The sequence below is a fragment of the Camellia sinensis genome, chromosome 6 (genome assembly GCF_055761805.1).
Source record: "Camellia sinensis isolate YWXY chromosome 6, ASM5576180v1, whole genome shotgun sequence".
Classification (NCBI taxonomy): domain Eukaryota; kingdom Viridiplantae; phylum Streptophyta; class Magnoliopsida; order Ericales; family Theaceae; genus Camellia; species Camellia sinensis.
This window is the reverse complement of record NC_138966.1, coordinates 185,171,905-185,188,054: the sequence shown is the minus strand read 5'-3', so window position 1 is coordinate 185,188,054 and position 16,150 is coordinate 185,171,905. Positions and strand designations below refer to the sequence as shown.

The window sequence follows — 16,150 nt, the reverse complement described above, 5'->3', positions numbered from 1 at the left end:
TAAAATGAATTAACAACTTACTTTATTAATTTTTCGAACAAAGTTTTGATCAAGTCCAGTGTTTAACACTATGTCCTTAAGACAGATTCGTCCTCTCTACGGTTCTTTGAAAATGTGGACGTCTATCTCCCAGGATAAAATGATCAACAACAAATAGTAGTAGCACTACAAACTGTTTGTACAACGAATATACTTTGTGTTTACACTATTTCTCACAGAAAATTGTATGTAACAAAATGCAGAGAGTATTGATAAAATTAGGGACGAAAAATGGAGTAAAAATCCAAATAAGGGACTACCTTTATATAGAAAAATTTGTGGCTGTTTGGTTTGAATTTTAAACAGATATTGAATTTGTCCGGTTTAATTCAAACAGATTGGAACCTATTTGGTTTAAATTTAAACAGATATGCATCTGTTTGGGTGGGAAAAAATTGGACAGATTTTATTTCAAATGTTTTTGGCCCAAAAAGATAAGTATTGGGCCAAACAAGCCCAACCTCACACCACGCACCCAGGCTCAGGCCGCCTGACGGGTGTGCGTTTATTTTTGGGTCCAATGGGTCTAGTCCAATTTGCCCATAACCCCTCCCTTTTACAAACTTGGGGTGTCCCTTGGGGCCCTCCCCAAGTTCAAACCCATGCCTTATAAACCCACTCAAAGTTTGCCCACCAAACCAATGTGGGAGAAGCCTTAAACCAAAACTTAAAAATTTCCACCTAAAACTCCATTTCCATGGAGTTCACTTTAGTTTCAATTTTTCATTCACCCGATAATGGTTTTGAGCAACCACATATACTACATGAATTACAACGCGGCATAGAACGCGTTACCACTTAGACCCATCAACTTTGGTGCATGAGTTCACCTAAAAAATAGACCAAAGTTGAGGAAAAATCTGTTTTTTTCCAAAACTTCCAAAACCCATTTCTAACACTTCCAAGAGTGTACTTTAAGGTTATCTGGACCTTTGTCACCTGACACTTCATACATGGGAACTGCATCAGAAATTTCTTTCAAATCCTCTTCAGTAAGCTTCGATGCAGTTGACCCAATGGTATTATGATGGTTCTTAACTTTGGTTGTCACTGCATAATAAATTTCAGTAGAAAAATTAGAACCATCCAGTTAATCAAACTATGAACTCATTTCTGTAACTAATTTAGGTAGTTTTTTATTTTTCATTTTTTAACTATTGAGACTGCTAAATACTTCAGCTCTAAAGACATTGTTAAAACTTGTAACCAGAGAGCATAATTTACCTGGGATTGGGACAACATTGCCTTTTTGATGAAGCCGCCATGCCAAAGCCAGTTGAGGAGGGGTGCCATTATGCTTTGCAGCAATGTTGGTTAGACGGGCATATAGTTGTTTGTTCTTCTCTAGATTCTCTCTGGTAAAACTTGGAAAGTGAGTCTGTGATAGATAGATCAACGTGAGCTTAGGATCCATTTCTTCACAATGAATGTGCTCTTTTAATGATAAAAAAAATCATTCATGTCTCAACATCTACAAATATGCAAGAAACAGAAAAACTTGCAATTACTTATTTCTGATCTGTAGTCACATACAAACACACAAACGTTGGGCACACTCTCCACAGCCGCCTTCCCACCAAAGAAGGCACGCCTAATAGGGCTATATGCCACAATCCCGATACCTAGCTCTCTGTGAATGAGGAGGGTGCAAAGTTTATAAACTCGGTGAGACTAAAACAGAGGGTGTTAATTGAGTTTCTGATCTTCTAAACAAGGCCAAAATAGAAAAAATTAACAGGCTTACTCCTTACACATGAGAACTAGGTATGAACTAACCGGCAGAGTGGAATTATATCCTCTTCAATGTCACGAGTCCATAGAGAATACTCCACTTGGACTGCAGTGATGGGATGAACTGCATGGACTCTCCTTACTGTTTCTGCACTAGCTTCGGATAATCCAATGTACTTTATCTTCCCCTCCTCTACCAGTTTCTTGAGCTCTCCCATCTGTGCCAAAACAATTCAAAATCATTCAGCGATCAATCATGTAATTGCAGTTCCACATACAGAAAATAAGAACACAATTGGTTCCAATACTAATTGAAATGAAAGACTGCCTGTGACACTTACAGTGTCCTCTATAGGCACTGAAACATCCACACAGTGCTGATAGCACAGATCAATATAGTCCAGGTCAAGCTGTTTAGCACTGCCGTACATATTCAGGAGTACCCTTGACATCAAATTGACCATCCTCTAATACAGCAACCCCAAATTTTGTAGCTAACTGAGCCTCTGCTTGAGGAAACTGCTTCAGACCCTTAAAATAAATTCTAAAACAAATCTCTAATAATCACCAATGTGAATCTAACCAAGGATGCTCAACAAATCTTTGCTCTAGGAAGCAGATTCAGAGCCCAAAATACAACATCAACTGTTTAAAAATGCAACAATGTGAGTGTACTGCAGGGAGACTTGAGGAAAAGATGCATTTTACTGAAACTATCCGTTTAAAACTATCCGACTTCATAACTAAACTGTAATGAACATATTGCAGACCTACAATAATTCTTACCACAAAAATGAAGCAGAAGCTTAACCGTTGTATTAATTCCAATCTTCACTTCAGTGCTTTTTTATTTTTCATTTTTATTGGATTTTTACATTGTTTCTCTCCTCTGCTGCAGTACTATGAATCTTTATACATAAATCAACAGAAAGAGAACAGGGGTAGAAAGAAACAACTTTCTCCAGTAACCTATTTTCATCATCTATTTACTCATTTCAGGGTCAATTTTAGAGCTTTTAAGTACTACCTTGCCAACCATGATTTCATTATCATAATTTTGTCCATAGAGGTCAGAGGTATCAAAGAAGGTGACACCTTTACTAAAAGCTTCCTTTATAATTGAACATCCAGCCTCGTGCTAGGGAGGATCATTGTATATTCCAGAAAATCCTGCGCATCCAAAGCCTAATCTGGAAACCTGCAAAAAACAAAAGAACACCATCACTTGGAAACACTGTTTTTTTTTTAGTTTATTTATCCCAAGTCAAATTGATTTGCACCTTCAAAATGGTAATACCTTACAGATCATGCCAAGGACAAGGACAACAATTGACATTAAATTAGGATTCAATGTGATGAAGGCATGAAGCTAGCAAGCGAGCCAAGTTAAAATTGTTGAGATGCTTTGAATTATGAAAGAACAGAACTCAACAATCCTAAGTTTGTATTTGTATCTTGAATTTGAGGAGGGTTTACTTCCCTTTTCCATTCCCTCCACAAAACACTCCACAAATCCATCCATGATTCAAACACAGCTTAAAAAAAGCAACAGAAATTGTAACATGTGGAAGAACTGATAACAGTTATGTGAGCTTTACTTTCTTCAAATGGGGTGAGAGAGAGAGAGAGAAGAAGAAGAAGAAGAAGAAGAAGAAGAAGGTGGTTTACCTCAAGTCCTTGTGAACCCAGTTTAAGTCTTGGGATCTTGATATGATTGTTTTCCATTTACTCTTCAACAAAAGAGAGCTTGGATGTTTGAAGATGCAAAGCAAAGAAGGAATACTATAATGTGTAACTCTTTTTAGACCAGTGAAGGGACTGTTTAATTGAATTCAGTTACCATGTCATTGTTTTATAGTAGGTGTCAGAAGGTGAGAGCATTTCAGTTTCATTTTTCAGGAAGGGACAACTTCCTACCTTTTGATTCCATTCTCCATGTGCTTTGTGTGATTATATTCAAACTTTACTAATGAATTTAAAATTTTAAAAACTACCATAAAAAATTGGGGTATTTTTTTTAAGGTCCCTGATATTATGATTTTATAGTATAAAGGACATCAAATATTTTCATGATGTCTAAGGCCCCTTAACAGGATCCAGAGAAATTTCAGTCCCAGAGAAATTCTCTCCAGAGAAAATTGAAATCCAGAGAAATTTCAATCCCAGAGAAATTCTCTCCAGAGAAAATTGAAATCCAGAGAAATTTCAGTTCCAAATAAATTCTCTCCAGAGAAAATTGAAATTTCTCTGAGTACCAAATAAATCCAGAGAAAATTGTGGAAAGGAAATTTGTATGGCTATCCAGGAAATTTCTTTGACTTCGCAAATTTCTCTGGCTCTATTAACTACAATTAAACCCATGTCTAACAAACCCACAAACCCACAAATTTCTCTGGTTCAAAACCAGAGAAATTCTCTTCAAACCAGACAAACCAGAGAAATTCTTTCTATTTACAGTAAAGTTGTATTTTTATGAACAGAACTTGGTGATTGAGTTCAAAAACCAGAGAATTTCTCTGGTTTCGACCCAGAGAAAATTCAGTTAAAAAATCAAAGAATTTCTCTAGTTACAACCAGAAGATCACTTTTCTCATTAATCTACACTTGGCTTCAATTTCTATTTTTGTGAACTTAAGAATATAGGATTCATATCCTCCAGTACAACAGCACACCAACATTTCAATAGTCAATGTATTACTTTTTGTCAAAACATAATTGGAAATGCTAAAAGAGAACAAATACACATCCAGAGAAATTTCAGTTCCAAAGAAATTCTCTCCAGAGAAAATTGAAATTTCTCTGAGTACCAAATAAATCCAGAGAAAATTGTGGAAAGGAAATTTGTATGGCTATCCAGGAAATTTCTTTGACTTCGCAAATTTCTCTGGCTCTATTAACTACAATTAAACCCATGTCTAACAAACCCACAAACCCACAAATTTCTCTGGTTCAAAACCAGAGAAATTCTCTTCAAACCAGACAAACTAGAGAAATTCTCTCTATTTATAGTAAAGTTGTATTTTTATGAACAGAACTTGGTGATTGAGTTCAAAAACCAGAGAATTTCTCTGGTTTCAACCCAGAGCAAATTCAGTTAAAAAATCAAAGAATTTCTCTAGTTTCAACCAGAAGATCACTTTTCTCATTAATCTACACTTGGCTTCAATTTCTATTTTTGTGAACTTAAGAATATAGGATTTAGATCCTCCAATACAACAGCACACCAACATTTCAATAGTCAATGTATTGCTTTTTGTCAAAACATAATTGGAAATGCTAAAAGAGAACAAATACACAGAACTGTACGTGTAACTTAGAACAAACTAGAACCACACCAAGTACTTGACTCCATACGGGTATCCATCTTTATTGGAAGTTCATCAAACAAAATAATTACTGTGTTAGATATAAACTGTAATCTTCAACAAAGACGACTTCACCTAGAAGAATCTTCAGAAGTGAACTTAAGTGAATATTGACGCAACCAGTGCCGATCAAAAATATCATAGAGTATAACCCAGCACCGTCGGAAGCGAACCTGGATCAACGCTGCACCAAAACACATGTCCAGAGCCGACGAAGTAGGTTGATGTCGCGGATCTTCAGTCCGGCGTAGGAGATAAAGATGAGCGCCTGGATCACGAGGGCTTCGGAGACGAAGATGTATGCGATTGCGATGAGAGGAAAGGAGAGAAGGAGAACGAGGCCGGGAATCTCCACTGGGTAAAGCTTTGGGAAGTATTGGAAGATGAGGAGGACTGAGAGTCGGGTTGTTGGGGATGGCAGTGGGTCAGATGATGAAGATAGTAGAAAGGACTGAAATTTCTCTGTTGTATGTTTAGGGATCTTAGACATCAAAAAATAATTTTGTGGATCTCTTCCATTATGAAAAGTGGGAGAGGGACCTTAGACCAATTTTCCCTAAAAAATTACATTTAAGGGTAGTAGACTTTTAATTACAACTATAATTTAAATATATAATTAAGTTCACACGATTATATTGTATAATTAAAATTAAATTATATATGTTGATCATCCTAAAATATAACATATATACCATTAAAATAAGTTTGTCAAAATATGTAATATTTAAACAATTAGAATAGATATCACAATAGATAAGATAAAGCTGTACATGCATCTTTTTAGCAATTTTTTTTTTTTACTTATTATTATTATCTTGTCTTTTAATGTGTTTTTTATTTGAAGTTTACAATTTTGTAATTTTAAATTTACGTATTCATTTTTAACCAATTTTATATTTTAGAATTCTCTTTTTGATTTTTCAAAAAAAAAAAGTTTGATATTAAATAAATTTTTTGAAGAATACAGTTGTCAATTGCTTGAAGATTTGTATCATGTTATTGCCTTTTTATATCTCATTTTTAATTCCACTAGTCAATTATATTGCACAAATATTAGATTTTATTTTTAGGATACTAGTGAGCATTTTTTAACTTGAAAATGATGATTTTAGACATAGTTAAAGATTTAATGGTGTGTATTAGTCTATAACTTTAAGTCCCACTTTTTAATAAAGCGAACAGAAGATAGAGTTGAGGTAGCTAATTTGAATATTTTTACCCAAATGAAAATAAAAAATTCTTGTTTTGTCACACTGAGAGTAGTTAAAAAATATAAAATAAAATAAAACTCACACAAAGATGTATATATTGAATTTAGACAGTGTGGCGTCTATCACCCTGTAATTTTTATTTGTCAGCATTACAAGTTCACAACTAAAAAGTATGACTTTCAGAAACAAAACCATGAGGAAGTGGATAAAATATGAGTTCCATATAGCTTCATTATGTAGTTTTAACTTATGATTTTGCTGGTGTGTTTGCAAACTTCCGAGAGTGTTTTTTAAGGTATTCCAAATCTCTGTCACCAGCCACTTCATCCACCGGAACTGCATCAGAAATTTCTTTCATATCCTCTACAGTAAACTTCAGTGCTAATGATCCAATTGCACTATGAAGGTTATTAACCTTGGTTGTCCCTGTTTAATAAATAGCCCAAGAAAAATTAAAGCTATCCAGTTAATCAAAATCTCAGATTATGCTCAAAACCATGTACATGGGTTTCCGCTGTAAGCTTTGGGGGAGTGGGGGATGGTAGAAGTATATGGGATTTGGGGATAGAGAATGAGTTAATGATGCTTGACCTGGTTGATATGCATAGACTTATGAAGGATGAGTTTTTTTTAAGTATGAGGTATGACCATTAGTTTAGTTTTTATGAATTGAAACTCAGCAATGCAAAACAATGGGCTAGACTAGATTTAAGAGCATAATTTACCCGGGATTGGAACAACTTTGTCTTCTTGATGAAGCAGCCATGCCAAAGCCAGCTGAGGAGGGGTGCAATTATGCTTTGCAGCAATGTTGGCTAGACGGGCATATAGTTGTTTGTTCTTCTCTAGATTCTCTCCGGTATACCTTGGAAAGTGAGCCTGCAACAGATCAACTTGAGTTCAGAATTTAATGAATATGCTCATCAGTGTCTGGTATGGAAGCAACATCTCACAAAGGGTCACATTGCCTGGTTTAAGAATGAACCCTGTGAAGTGCCCAGTGTGCAAGTCATCATGCCATCCAGTGAAAAAAGTCATATTCATGTCTTTACGTCTAGTAATATACAAGAAAAAGAGATTTGCAATTACTTATTTCTGATCTGTAGTCACATACCAATAGACTACCGTTGGGCACACTCTCAACAACTCCCTTCCCACCAAAGAAGCCACGACCAAGAGGGCTATACGCCACGATCCCAATACCTAGCTCTCTGTTGACGAGGAGGGTGCAAAGTTTATAAACTCGGTGAGATTAAAATAGAGGGTGGTAATTGAGTTTCTGATCTTCTAAACAAGCCCAAGAGCTTCTAGTTTTGACTTTTGACCCAAAACAAAAAAATAAAAAAAAATTAGCACGCTTAACTAACCGGCAAAGTGGAATTATATCCTCTTCAATGTCACGAGTCCATAGAGAATACTCCACTTGGACTGCAGTGATGGGATGAACTGCATGGGCTCTCCTTACTGTTTCTGCACTAGCTTCAGATAATCCAATGTACTTTATCTTTCCCTCCTCTACCAGTTTCTTGAGCTCTCCCATCTGTGCCAAAAAAATTCAAACATTTAAATGATCAATCATGTATATTCAGTTGTGTGTACAGAAATTAAGAACACAATTGGTTCCAATACTAACTGAAATGAAAATGAATGACTGACACTTACAGTGTCCTCTATAGGCACTGAAACATCCACACGGTGCTGATAGTACAGATCAATATAGTTCAGGTCAAGTCGTTTAAGACTAGCTTCGCAGCACTGCCGTACATATTCAGGAGTACCCTTGACATCAAATTGACCACCCTCTAATTTGATAATCCCAAATTTTGTAGCTAACTGAACCTTTTCTCGCGGAAATTGTTTCAGGGCCTAAAATTCCCAAAATAATAAAAATAAAATAAACTGTTTGACAATCAACAATGTGAATCTAACCAGGATGCTCAAGGAAAAGATACATTTTACTGAAACTATCAGAGTTCAGAACTAAACCGTAATGAACATGTTGCAGACCTATGATACTTCTTGCCACATAAATGAAGCATAAGCTCAACCATATTCTAATTCCAATTTCTTTTTTGTGCTGTTTAATTTTTCTTTCTTTTTATTGGATTTTACATTGTTATTCTGCTGCAATACAATGAATCTTCTATTTAAATCAACAGAGAAGAGAATAAGATGTCAATGTTCGAAATTATAAGCTGTTGCAATACGCATTTTGGGGTCAATTTTAAAGATTTTAAGCAGCACCTTGCCAACCATGATCTCGTTGTCATAATTTTGTCCATAGAGGTCAGAGGTATCGAAGAAGGTGACACCCTTACTAAAAGCTTCCTTTATAATTGAACACCCAGCCTCGTGCGAGAGAGGATCATTGTATATTCCAGAAAGTCCTGCACATCCAAAGCCTAATCTGGAAACCTGCACGACAAAAGAACACCGTCACTTGGAAATGGTAGGTTTCTTCTTTTTCTTTTTTTTTAAGATGAAATTGTAATTTTAAACTGCTTGATTGAACTACACTGCTAATCTTCTGATTTTTGTTTCAACTTTTCCCTAACAAAATCACTTTCAACTTGATTTCATCATAAAATCTACTTACCACCGAAAAGAGAATGATATATAGACATGCTCACAAAGAGCTACACTAAAAGGCAGACAAAACATTACTACTAATAGAATGAAAGTTAACAGAGCCAAACCAATCTGATATTCAATAAAAGCCCACTTGTCAAGGGAAATAAACCTATTTGAATTGGGTCTCAATGAAACAATACATCAATGATAAGTTAACTCGACAATTTTCAATTTCTGTTCGATCTGACAATACACCAATTTGCCCTTTAATTCATTTCAAAAATAGGGGCATCAATTGAATCAGATTTCACAAGGGAGATTGTTTCACCATATGGATGATTTGTCAGTTCATTGCATGTGGTATCAGAACTGGCATGCTAAGAACAACAATTGACATTAAATTCAAGTTCATAGTGTGATGAAGGCATGAAGCTAGCAAACCCAGTTAAATTGTCAAGATGATTTCATTTATGAAAAAATGAAAATCAATAAGCTAAGGTTGTGTTTGGATGTTGAACTTCAGGAGGGTTTCATTCACTTTTCCCCTCCCTTTACCTTTCCTTCTACAAAAACCTCCACAAATTCATGATCCAAACCCAACCCAAAACAATTTGAAGAACTGGTAACAAGAAGGTTTTACCTCAAGTCCTTGTGAACCCAGTTTCAGTCTTGGGATCTGGATATCATTGTTGTCTTCCATTTCTCTTCAACAAAAGAGAGCTTGGAGGTTTGAAGATGCAAAACAAGGAGGAATAGCACTTCAATTCCATTTGGAGACAAGGACAAGCTTCCTTCCCCATCAATAAAGTTGATTCCATGAAGCTTTCAAAGATATTAATTATTGGATTATAATTTTTGTTAAATTAAGAAGCATAATTTTAAAATATTGTAAATAAATTTAATTAAATGCATACAAGATTGTTGAAAAATGACACATACATATTGGAATGAACCTGTCAAAAGGACCACCTAAATTGACAAGCTTTTTGGCTTCACTTGATTTTTAATTTGAGTTGTTTTTTTTCATTGAAAAAAGCCTAAGAGATGAATTATTCTATTTTGTTCTGGCTTAAAGAAAGAAACAAAATAAATAAATAAATAAAAACAAAAACAAAAACAAAAACAAACTTCTATGAAGCTAAAGTTATTGGAAGTGATGAGTTGGAAAACGAATTATTCAGAGAGAGTTGGTGAGAGCTGTTGATGAGGGGTTAATCTATTATACAATAATATACAACTGAGTGAGTAATTGAAAGAGTCTAATTAGGAAGCTGAAAGACTTTGATAAAAATTCTTAATAAGGGTTAATCTATTATATAATAGAAGAAAGTAAATAAATTATTAAAATTTTAAAAGAAAAATAGCACATTATTGTTAGTTTTAAAAAAATAACTAAAGATTCATGAAAAAATTAATATATTTTAATGATTAAAATTACAAAATTTTCTATGAATCTATAGTTATTTTAGAATAGTACCACTGATTTATAAAGTCTCCAATTTTCAATAGCACCAGCTTTGTTCATCTTTTAAGTTTGTATGTATAAATTATTTGTAAAAAAAATTAATAATTATAATTATATAATTTCATTATATTTATTTTGCAAGTATACTAACCTCATATTTTTCATCCATATCCAATTGAAATTAGAGAGATGTACATACAGCAAAGAGTTGGGAAAAATAATTACAAACACATAGGCCATGTTTGTTTGGGCGGGACTGGATTAGCATTCCCATGACTAATAGTCTTAGGACTACGAATTCATTGGATTATGTATCCTATCTTAACTAATAGTCAAGTTTAAAATAATTAGTCCATAGTTCAATTGTTTAACCAAACATCAGATTAATAATTTTATAGGACTATTAGTCCAATCCCAAGCTCATATCCACCCAAACAAACATGACCATAGAGTGCAATTGTATTCATTAGGATGTGTGTTGATAATTTTTTTTTCCCTAAACCTGTATACAATTCCCCCTTTAAATTATAAATCTAATGGGATCATCTAACAATTTCCTAAAAAACAATAAAAAAACAAATTTCCTTTTTTTTTTTTTTGTTTTTTTTTTTTGTTTGACTACAAAAACGATATCGTTTCCCGACAACATACAAACGCCGTCGTTTGTCTGGATAAAATCTGAGAAACGTTTTGTGCAAAAATGTCTTTTTCTTTATTTTTTCCTCTCCTTCTTTCTAAATCGTGCCTCTCTCTGAGCTTTCGATTCTTCTTTTTTTTTCTAATCAAAATCAAATCTTTGTAATCAAAATCAAAAGTCAAAATCGAACCCTAAAAACAAATGGAGAGAGGAGAGAGAAAGAGGGGCACGAAATCGAAGATCTACCCTCTGGTATTGGTGGGGCTTCTTCTTCTCAGCTTCGTCAGCGACCTCTCGGCTCTCTCCGTCACCGTAAACGACGTCGAATGCATCTACGAGTACGTCCTCTACGAAGGCGACTCCGTCACCGGCAACTTCGTCGTCGTCGATCACGACATTTTCTGGAGTTCCGATCACCCCGGCATCGACTTCATCGTAATCTCTCTCTTCGTCATTTGTTTTTTTCTACGTTTCATGCTTACTTGATCTATGTGTTTTTTATTTTTATTTTTTTTTTTTACTATCAGAATGGGTTTTTCTTTCTTCAGTTTGTTTTTTGGGTGCAAATTTATTTCATGGTGATTTAGAAATTTATTGATCTGCTGGAGATTTTTTTTTTTTTTTTTTTTTAAATATCAGAATTGGGTTTTTCTTTCTTTAGTTTGTTTTTGGGTGCAAATTCATTTCATGGTAATTTAGAAATTTATTGATCTGCTGGAGATTGATGGGTCCAATAGATTTTTCTGGGTTTTGCAGCCTTAGATTGCTGATTTCTACGCGTGATTGATAGTACAATTAGCTCATTCGGATTTCTGAAAGACTTTAATTTTCTAATCAATTGATCTTGAAAAGATCGAGAATTGTATATGTATATAATCATAGATTATGTATACGTATAGATGTTAGAATTTCTGTTTCTTTATTTTATTACACCTAACTTCTTGTTTGATTATAACTGTGTTTAGATGTTTGATAGACACTGTTAGAACTCCGTAGGCTATTCCTGCTCCTAGTCCCCATTGTTGCTTTCACCTCGCACCTAGATCAATTGACTATTAGGTTCCCTTGGACCTACCTTGAGCTCAAAATACCATAAGAGCATCTCCAATTGTTGTGTGGAAATGCTAATGTTAAACCTAAATTTTGGGATGGTACAAAGTCAAATGTCATGATTTGACAATATTTTTTCAATGGTGCAAATATTATTTCTTTTGTTTTCTTCAAAAGCTGTCAAATATAAATGTCATTTGTGGGACTCATCAAGATAGAGATACAGAGGAGCTCTTGCTAAACTTTGTGCCTAGCACAATTTTTTGCATTGCTATAATTTGGTATGGGGGGCAGAGTGCTTGAACTTGATTGTTACGGAAATTATGGATTGTATGCTAGAAGAAGAGTTTGAGAGATCGAAGGATGAAAGCATGATGGATTTGGTATAAATATTTCATTAAACTTCTTCCGAGTCTCTCACAACTGTGGAAGATCAGATAGCAAAGTTTCATATTTGATTTATTTATTTACTTTTTTTGCTAGCAATATAATTGAAGCTAGTTAGGAATATCAAACCAATCTTTTTTGTAAGGAATAATGGGAAGAGGGAACCAATAACCAACATCCTTGTGGAAGAATAGTGTGACTATGCATGGAATTGGAAATGAGAAGGAACCATTTGGCTTTGATTTTCGGTGGTGATGAATTCAACTGTTCCCTTGAATTGTCAGGTGTTTTGAATTTAGTGGGATTTGGATATGTGTAATGGAAATCAATATGCATTAATGAGATAAGAGTAATATGGTTCATATATAGGGTGTTGCCAAGCCTAGTAGATGTCAAGACTGATGTCGATTGAGACAGTGAGTGCTATGGGATAACAATTATTCTGGCATAAGTGCAAGAGGGTGGTCAGTGCTCATTCTTTATTGGCTGAATAAAGTCTTGAAAAGATGCATGCATGCTTGGATATTTCAAAGCAAGTATTGCATGGATTCTTTGAGAAATCTATCCTGTACTTTAAACGTCAAATAGGAATATACCTTGCTTGAGAATTCCAATGTTCGTACATTTACATCCATATAGAAGCATTTAGATGCTTCCTTCAGCACCTATAAAAAGGTGGTACTCATGGTGTTTTCCAGGAGAGAAACAGAGTGAAAAAGACTTTAAAAAGTAGGTTTTAGAGGCTTCAAGCGAGACCAGAAACAGTGAGATCTCTTGAAGTGCTATTGTCTCAGAGCACTGTAGCCTTTATCTTTGGTGTTCCACTCTGGGTTTAACCATACCAAAACAAGGCGACTTTGTTTGAGTTGAGTTGTTGACAGTGAGTTAATTGTATTCAGTCAAGCAAGGGTAACTATGTAGTGTATCTATTGTACTTGCATTCCTTGTTTGATTATAGTTGATTGATTGGATCCCAGCCCTTGGACATATGCAATTGCCGAACCACGTAAAATGGTTGGTGTTTCTTTTTTGGTTGCTCTCTCTCTCTCTCTCATATTTTTATTCTTGTTTATTTACTTCTTGTAGTATTCATTTGGGTTTGGCACAATATTATAATGTATTCATAAACACATCTCTTTGGCCCAAAAATGAGGACTTGGTGGGTTATGAAATAGAACCTTTGATTTTGGATACGGCAGAATGGCAAATCTGATTCACAAATTCTTATGGTCAACCCAAATGGTTTGGACAAAGCATTATTTACCGAGCTACATGAATTTGGAAAGTTCAGAGGGTTGTTATCAAAACAGATGATAATGATGATGATGATGAATTAACCATGATTGTTTATGGGAAACAATACACCAACAGTTTTTTAACTCCTATAATTTTATTAACTAGTTCCATTGGGTTCTATAAGCCAGGTAACCATGTTTTATTTCTTGTCACATAGTCCTTGAGGCATGCTTTGTAGAAAACCTCTCGACTGGCAAATAATGCAGCCAATAAACACATATTTAGTTTACCAGTTCAGGACATTGGTTCTTGGTTTTGTGCAGGTGACCTCTCCTGCAGGTAATGTGGTGCACTCTCAGAAGGGAACATCAGGGGACAAGTTTGACTTTAAGGCCCCACGAAGCGGAATGTACAAATTCTGTTTCCATAATCCTTACTCGACACCAGAGACTGTGTCTTTCTACATACATGTTGGCCACATCCCTAGTGAACATGATCTCGCCAAAGATGGTTTGTCCAATTCTTATATAAATGCATTATTATCATTACATAGTAACATGTTGTATTCATCTATCATAGTACCTAATTGTGCACTAACAATTACAAATAGCAGTTCACCTTGATAGTTATATTTTGACTGCATCTTGAACCTTGTCATCCAATGAATATGAGGTTGATAATATATAAAGATGTCTTTGTAATCTTTACATGGTGGTTTGTTACAGAACATTTGGACCCTATTAATGTTAAAATTGCTGAGCTGAGGGAGGCATTGGAATCTGTTACAGCAGAACAGAACTACCTGAAAGCACGTGATACTCGTCATCGTCATAGTAAGTTATTTTTCTCATTTTTCTTCTTCCTATGGAGTGTTGATCTACACAAAACTGCATCAATAATAAGCTTTTTTTATTTGCAATTTTGTACTGGTTCTTAACTAAATAGGCTCATACCGATTACTTATTAGCCATGTCTTGTTCTTCTGTTGCAGCAAATGAGAGCACACGGAAGCGTGTTATACTTTACACAATAGGAGAGTACATTATGCTGGCTCTTGCAAGTGCACTTCAAGTTGCGTATATACACCGCCTGTTCAGTAAGTCAGTTGGATACAACAGGGTTTGAGGCCCGACATCAAAGCTACCTGTATTGTTGTTTGTTCTTAACCAGTTGGGTCAGTGTTTGGAGAGTCTAGCCTACGAGTTTAGATAAACGTGTCTTAATATGATTTTAATTGTGAACAATGTGCCTTGAGTGTAGGAAAAAACAATACATTTCGAGTAAAGAAGAATGAGACTTCTTGAGATATTCAGTCTGATTAAGATAATGTTCCAAATGATTTTGATTTTATGTTGCCAATTTGTGAGATTTTGTGGATGATTGCGGAACTAATATCCAATGGGGCAGACATTGGTTTCCATACTTTTGACAGAAACTTCAGGAATGATTCAACAATTTCACTATTTCTTGTATGAACTGTCAACCCTTGCTATGTATATTACAAACACTTGCCTTAATGAGTGCATTATTCTTAATTACTCCAGCCAATTCTCTCTCATGCACTCAAGAATGTGTTTAGTTACTGCGTTCCATCTCCAACCCTCTGTCTAGTAAATTCTGTTCTGAAGCTGTTTTTTGGTCATAGGAATTTTGGAAATGTTGAAAGCCAATGGGCAAGCATTTTGCTTGGTGTGGTTTTCTGCAGCATGTCTGGAATCCTTTTATTTCACTGCTATCAATGTGTTTTAGCTTTTGCTTTATTTCTCATATAATGTACACAGTTGTCATTAGTTGATGATAAGTTGAGTAGTGAGTTGTTCACACTGATTACAATCCGTTCTCCAATAATTTGCATAGACTTGGACTGCGTATGAATTCTTTTGTTCCATTTTATTAACTTGAGAATGTCGTTAATTTATTGGTTGAAATTTGTGATAAACATTGCTAGCACTATAATCATTACAACTGTGTACATTATATGAGAACGAGAGGAACGGCTCGAATTTGCATCTCATTCAAACTTGTAAAATTATGTATTTGAATTGAATTTGAGTTAAAATAATCTCTCGGTAAAGTTTAGCTTGATTATTTTATAATATATATTATAAAATGTATTTTATGTGCGTAATATTATCAGTAATATATATATATATATATATAATAGTGTACTTTCACTTTCAATTTGAGTTTTAAATTCGTTCAATTGTGTATTAGAACTGAGCTTATGTATAAATTTAAATTTAATTAATAAATAAGTTAAACTTAAACATTATACAAGTTGGTTGAGTTTCCCACGCTTAATACCATTAAATTTTTATAATCACATGATATGATAGTAACGAAAATCAAGTAAGGAAATGACAAATCTTTTATCTCAGCATTGGGTGGAGTTTGATTTTATTAACACTTTTAAAAGTGTGAACAAAATATGTATTTTACGTAGTATAAAATAATAAGA

The 16,150-nt window shown here is 34.5% G+C and overlaps 2 protein-coding genes and 1 pseudogene across 6 annotated transcripts; 1 reads left to right on the top strand and 2 right to left on the bottom strand.

Moving 5' to 3' along the window:
- LOC114315688 (perakine reductase-like) lies at positions 1-3,641 on the bottom strand (annotated as a pseudogene). Its single transcript, XR_014333655.1, has 7 exons — positions 3,439-3,641; positions 2,798-2,968; positions 2,112-2,301; positions 1,816-1,988; positions 1,573-1,669; positions 1,264-1,417; positions 1-1,089 (listed from the first exon to the last, which is right to left on the bottom strand). The product of XR_014333655.1 is annotated as a perakine reductase-like (transcript).
- Positions 3,642-6,413: 2,772 nt separating this feature from the next.
- On the bottom strand, positions 6,414-10,203 carry LOC114276730 (perakine reductase). 4 transcript variants are annotated; one of them, XM_082875649.1, is made up of 8 exons: positions 9,857-10,203; positions 9,558-9,708; positions 8,591-8,761; positions 8,009-8,212; positions 7,714-7,886; positions 7,461-7,557; positions 7,072-7,225; positions 6,414-6,772 (listed from the first exon to the last, which is right to left on the bottom strand). In XM_082875649.1, exons 2-8 carry the CDS (start codon positions 9,615-9,617, stop codon positions 6,594-6,596), a joined length of 1,038 nt encoding a protein of 345 aa, XP_082731775.1. In that variant the 5' UTR covers positions 9,618-9,708; positions 9,857-10,203; the 3' UTR covers positions 6,414-6,593. The 4 variants fall into 4 exon arrangements, with proteins under 4 accessions (XP_082731775.1, XP_082731776.1, XP_028074354.2 ...); XM_082875650.1 differs by lacking the exon at positions 8,009-8,212 and having other exon boundaries at positions 9,857-10,029; XM_028218553.2 differs by lacking the exon at positions 9,857-10,203 and having other exon boundaries at positions 9,558-9,797.
- A 763-nt stretch (positions 10,204-10,966) lies between these two features.
- Positions 10,967-14,998, top strand: LOC114315687 (emp24/gp25L/p24 family/GOLD family protein). Its single transcript, XM_028262309.2, has 4 exons — positions 10,967-11,454; positions 14,016-14,202; positions 14,418-14,525; positions 14,684-14,998. The coding sequence occupies exons 1-4, from the start codon at positions 11,221-11,223 to the stop codon at positions 14,815-14,817; spliced, it is 663 nt and encodes a 220-aa protein (XP_028118110.2). The 5' UTR covers positions 10,967-11,220; the 3' UTR covers positions 14,818-14,998.
- Positions 14,999-16,150: the final 1,152 nt, after the last annotated feature.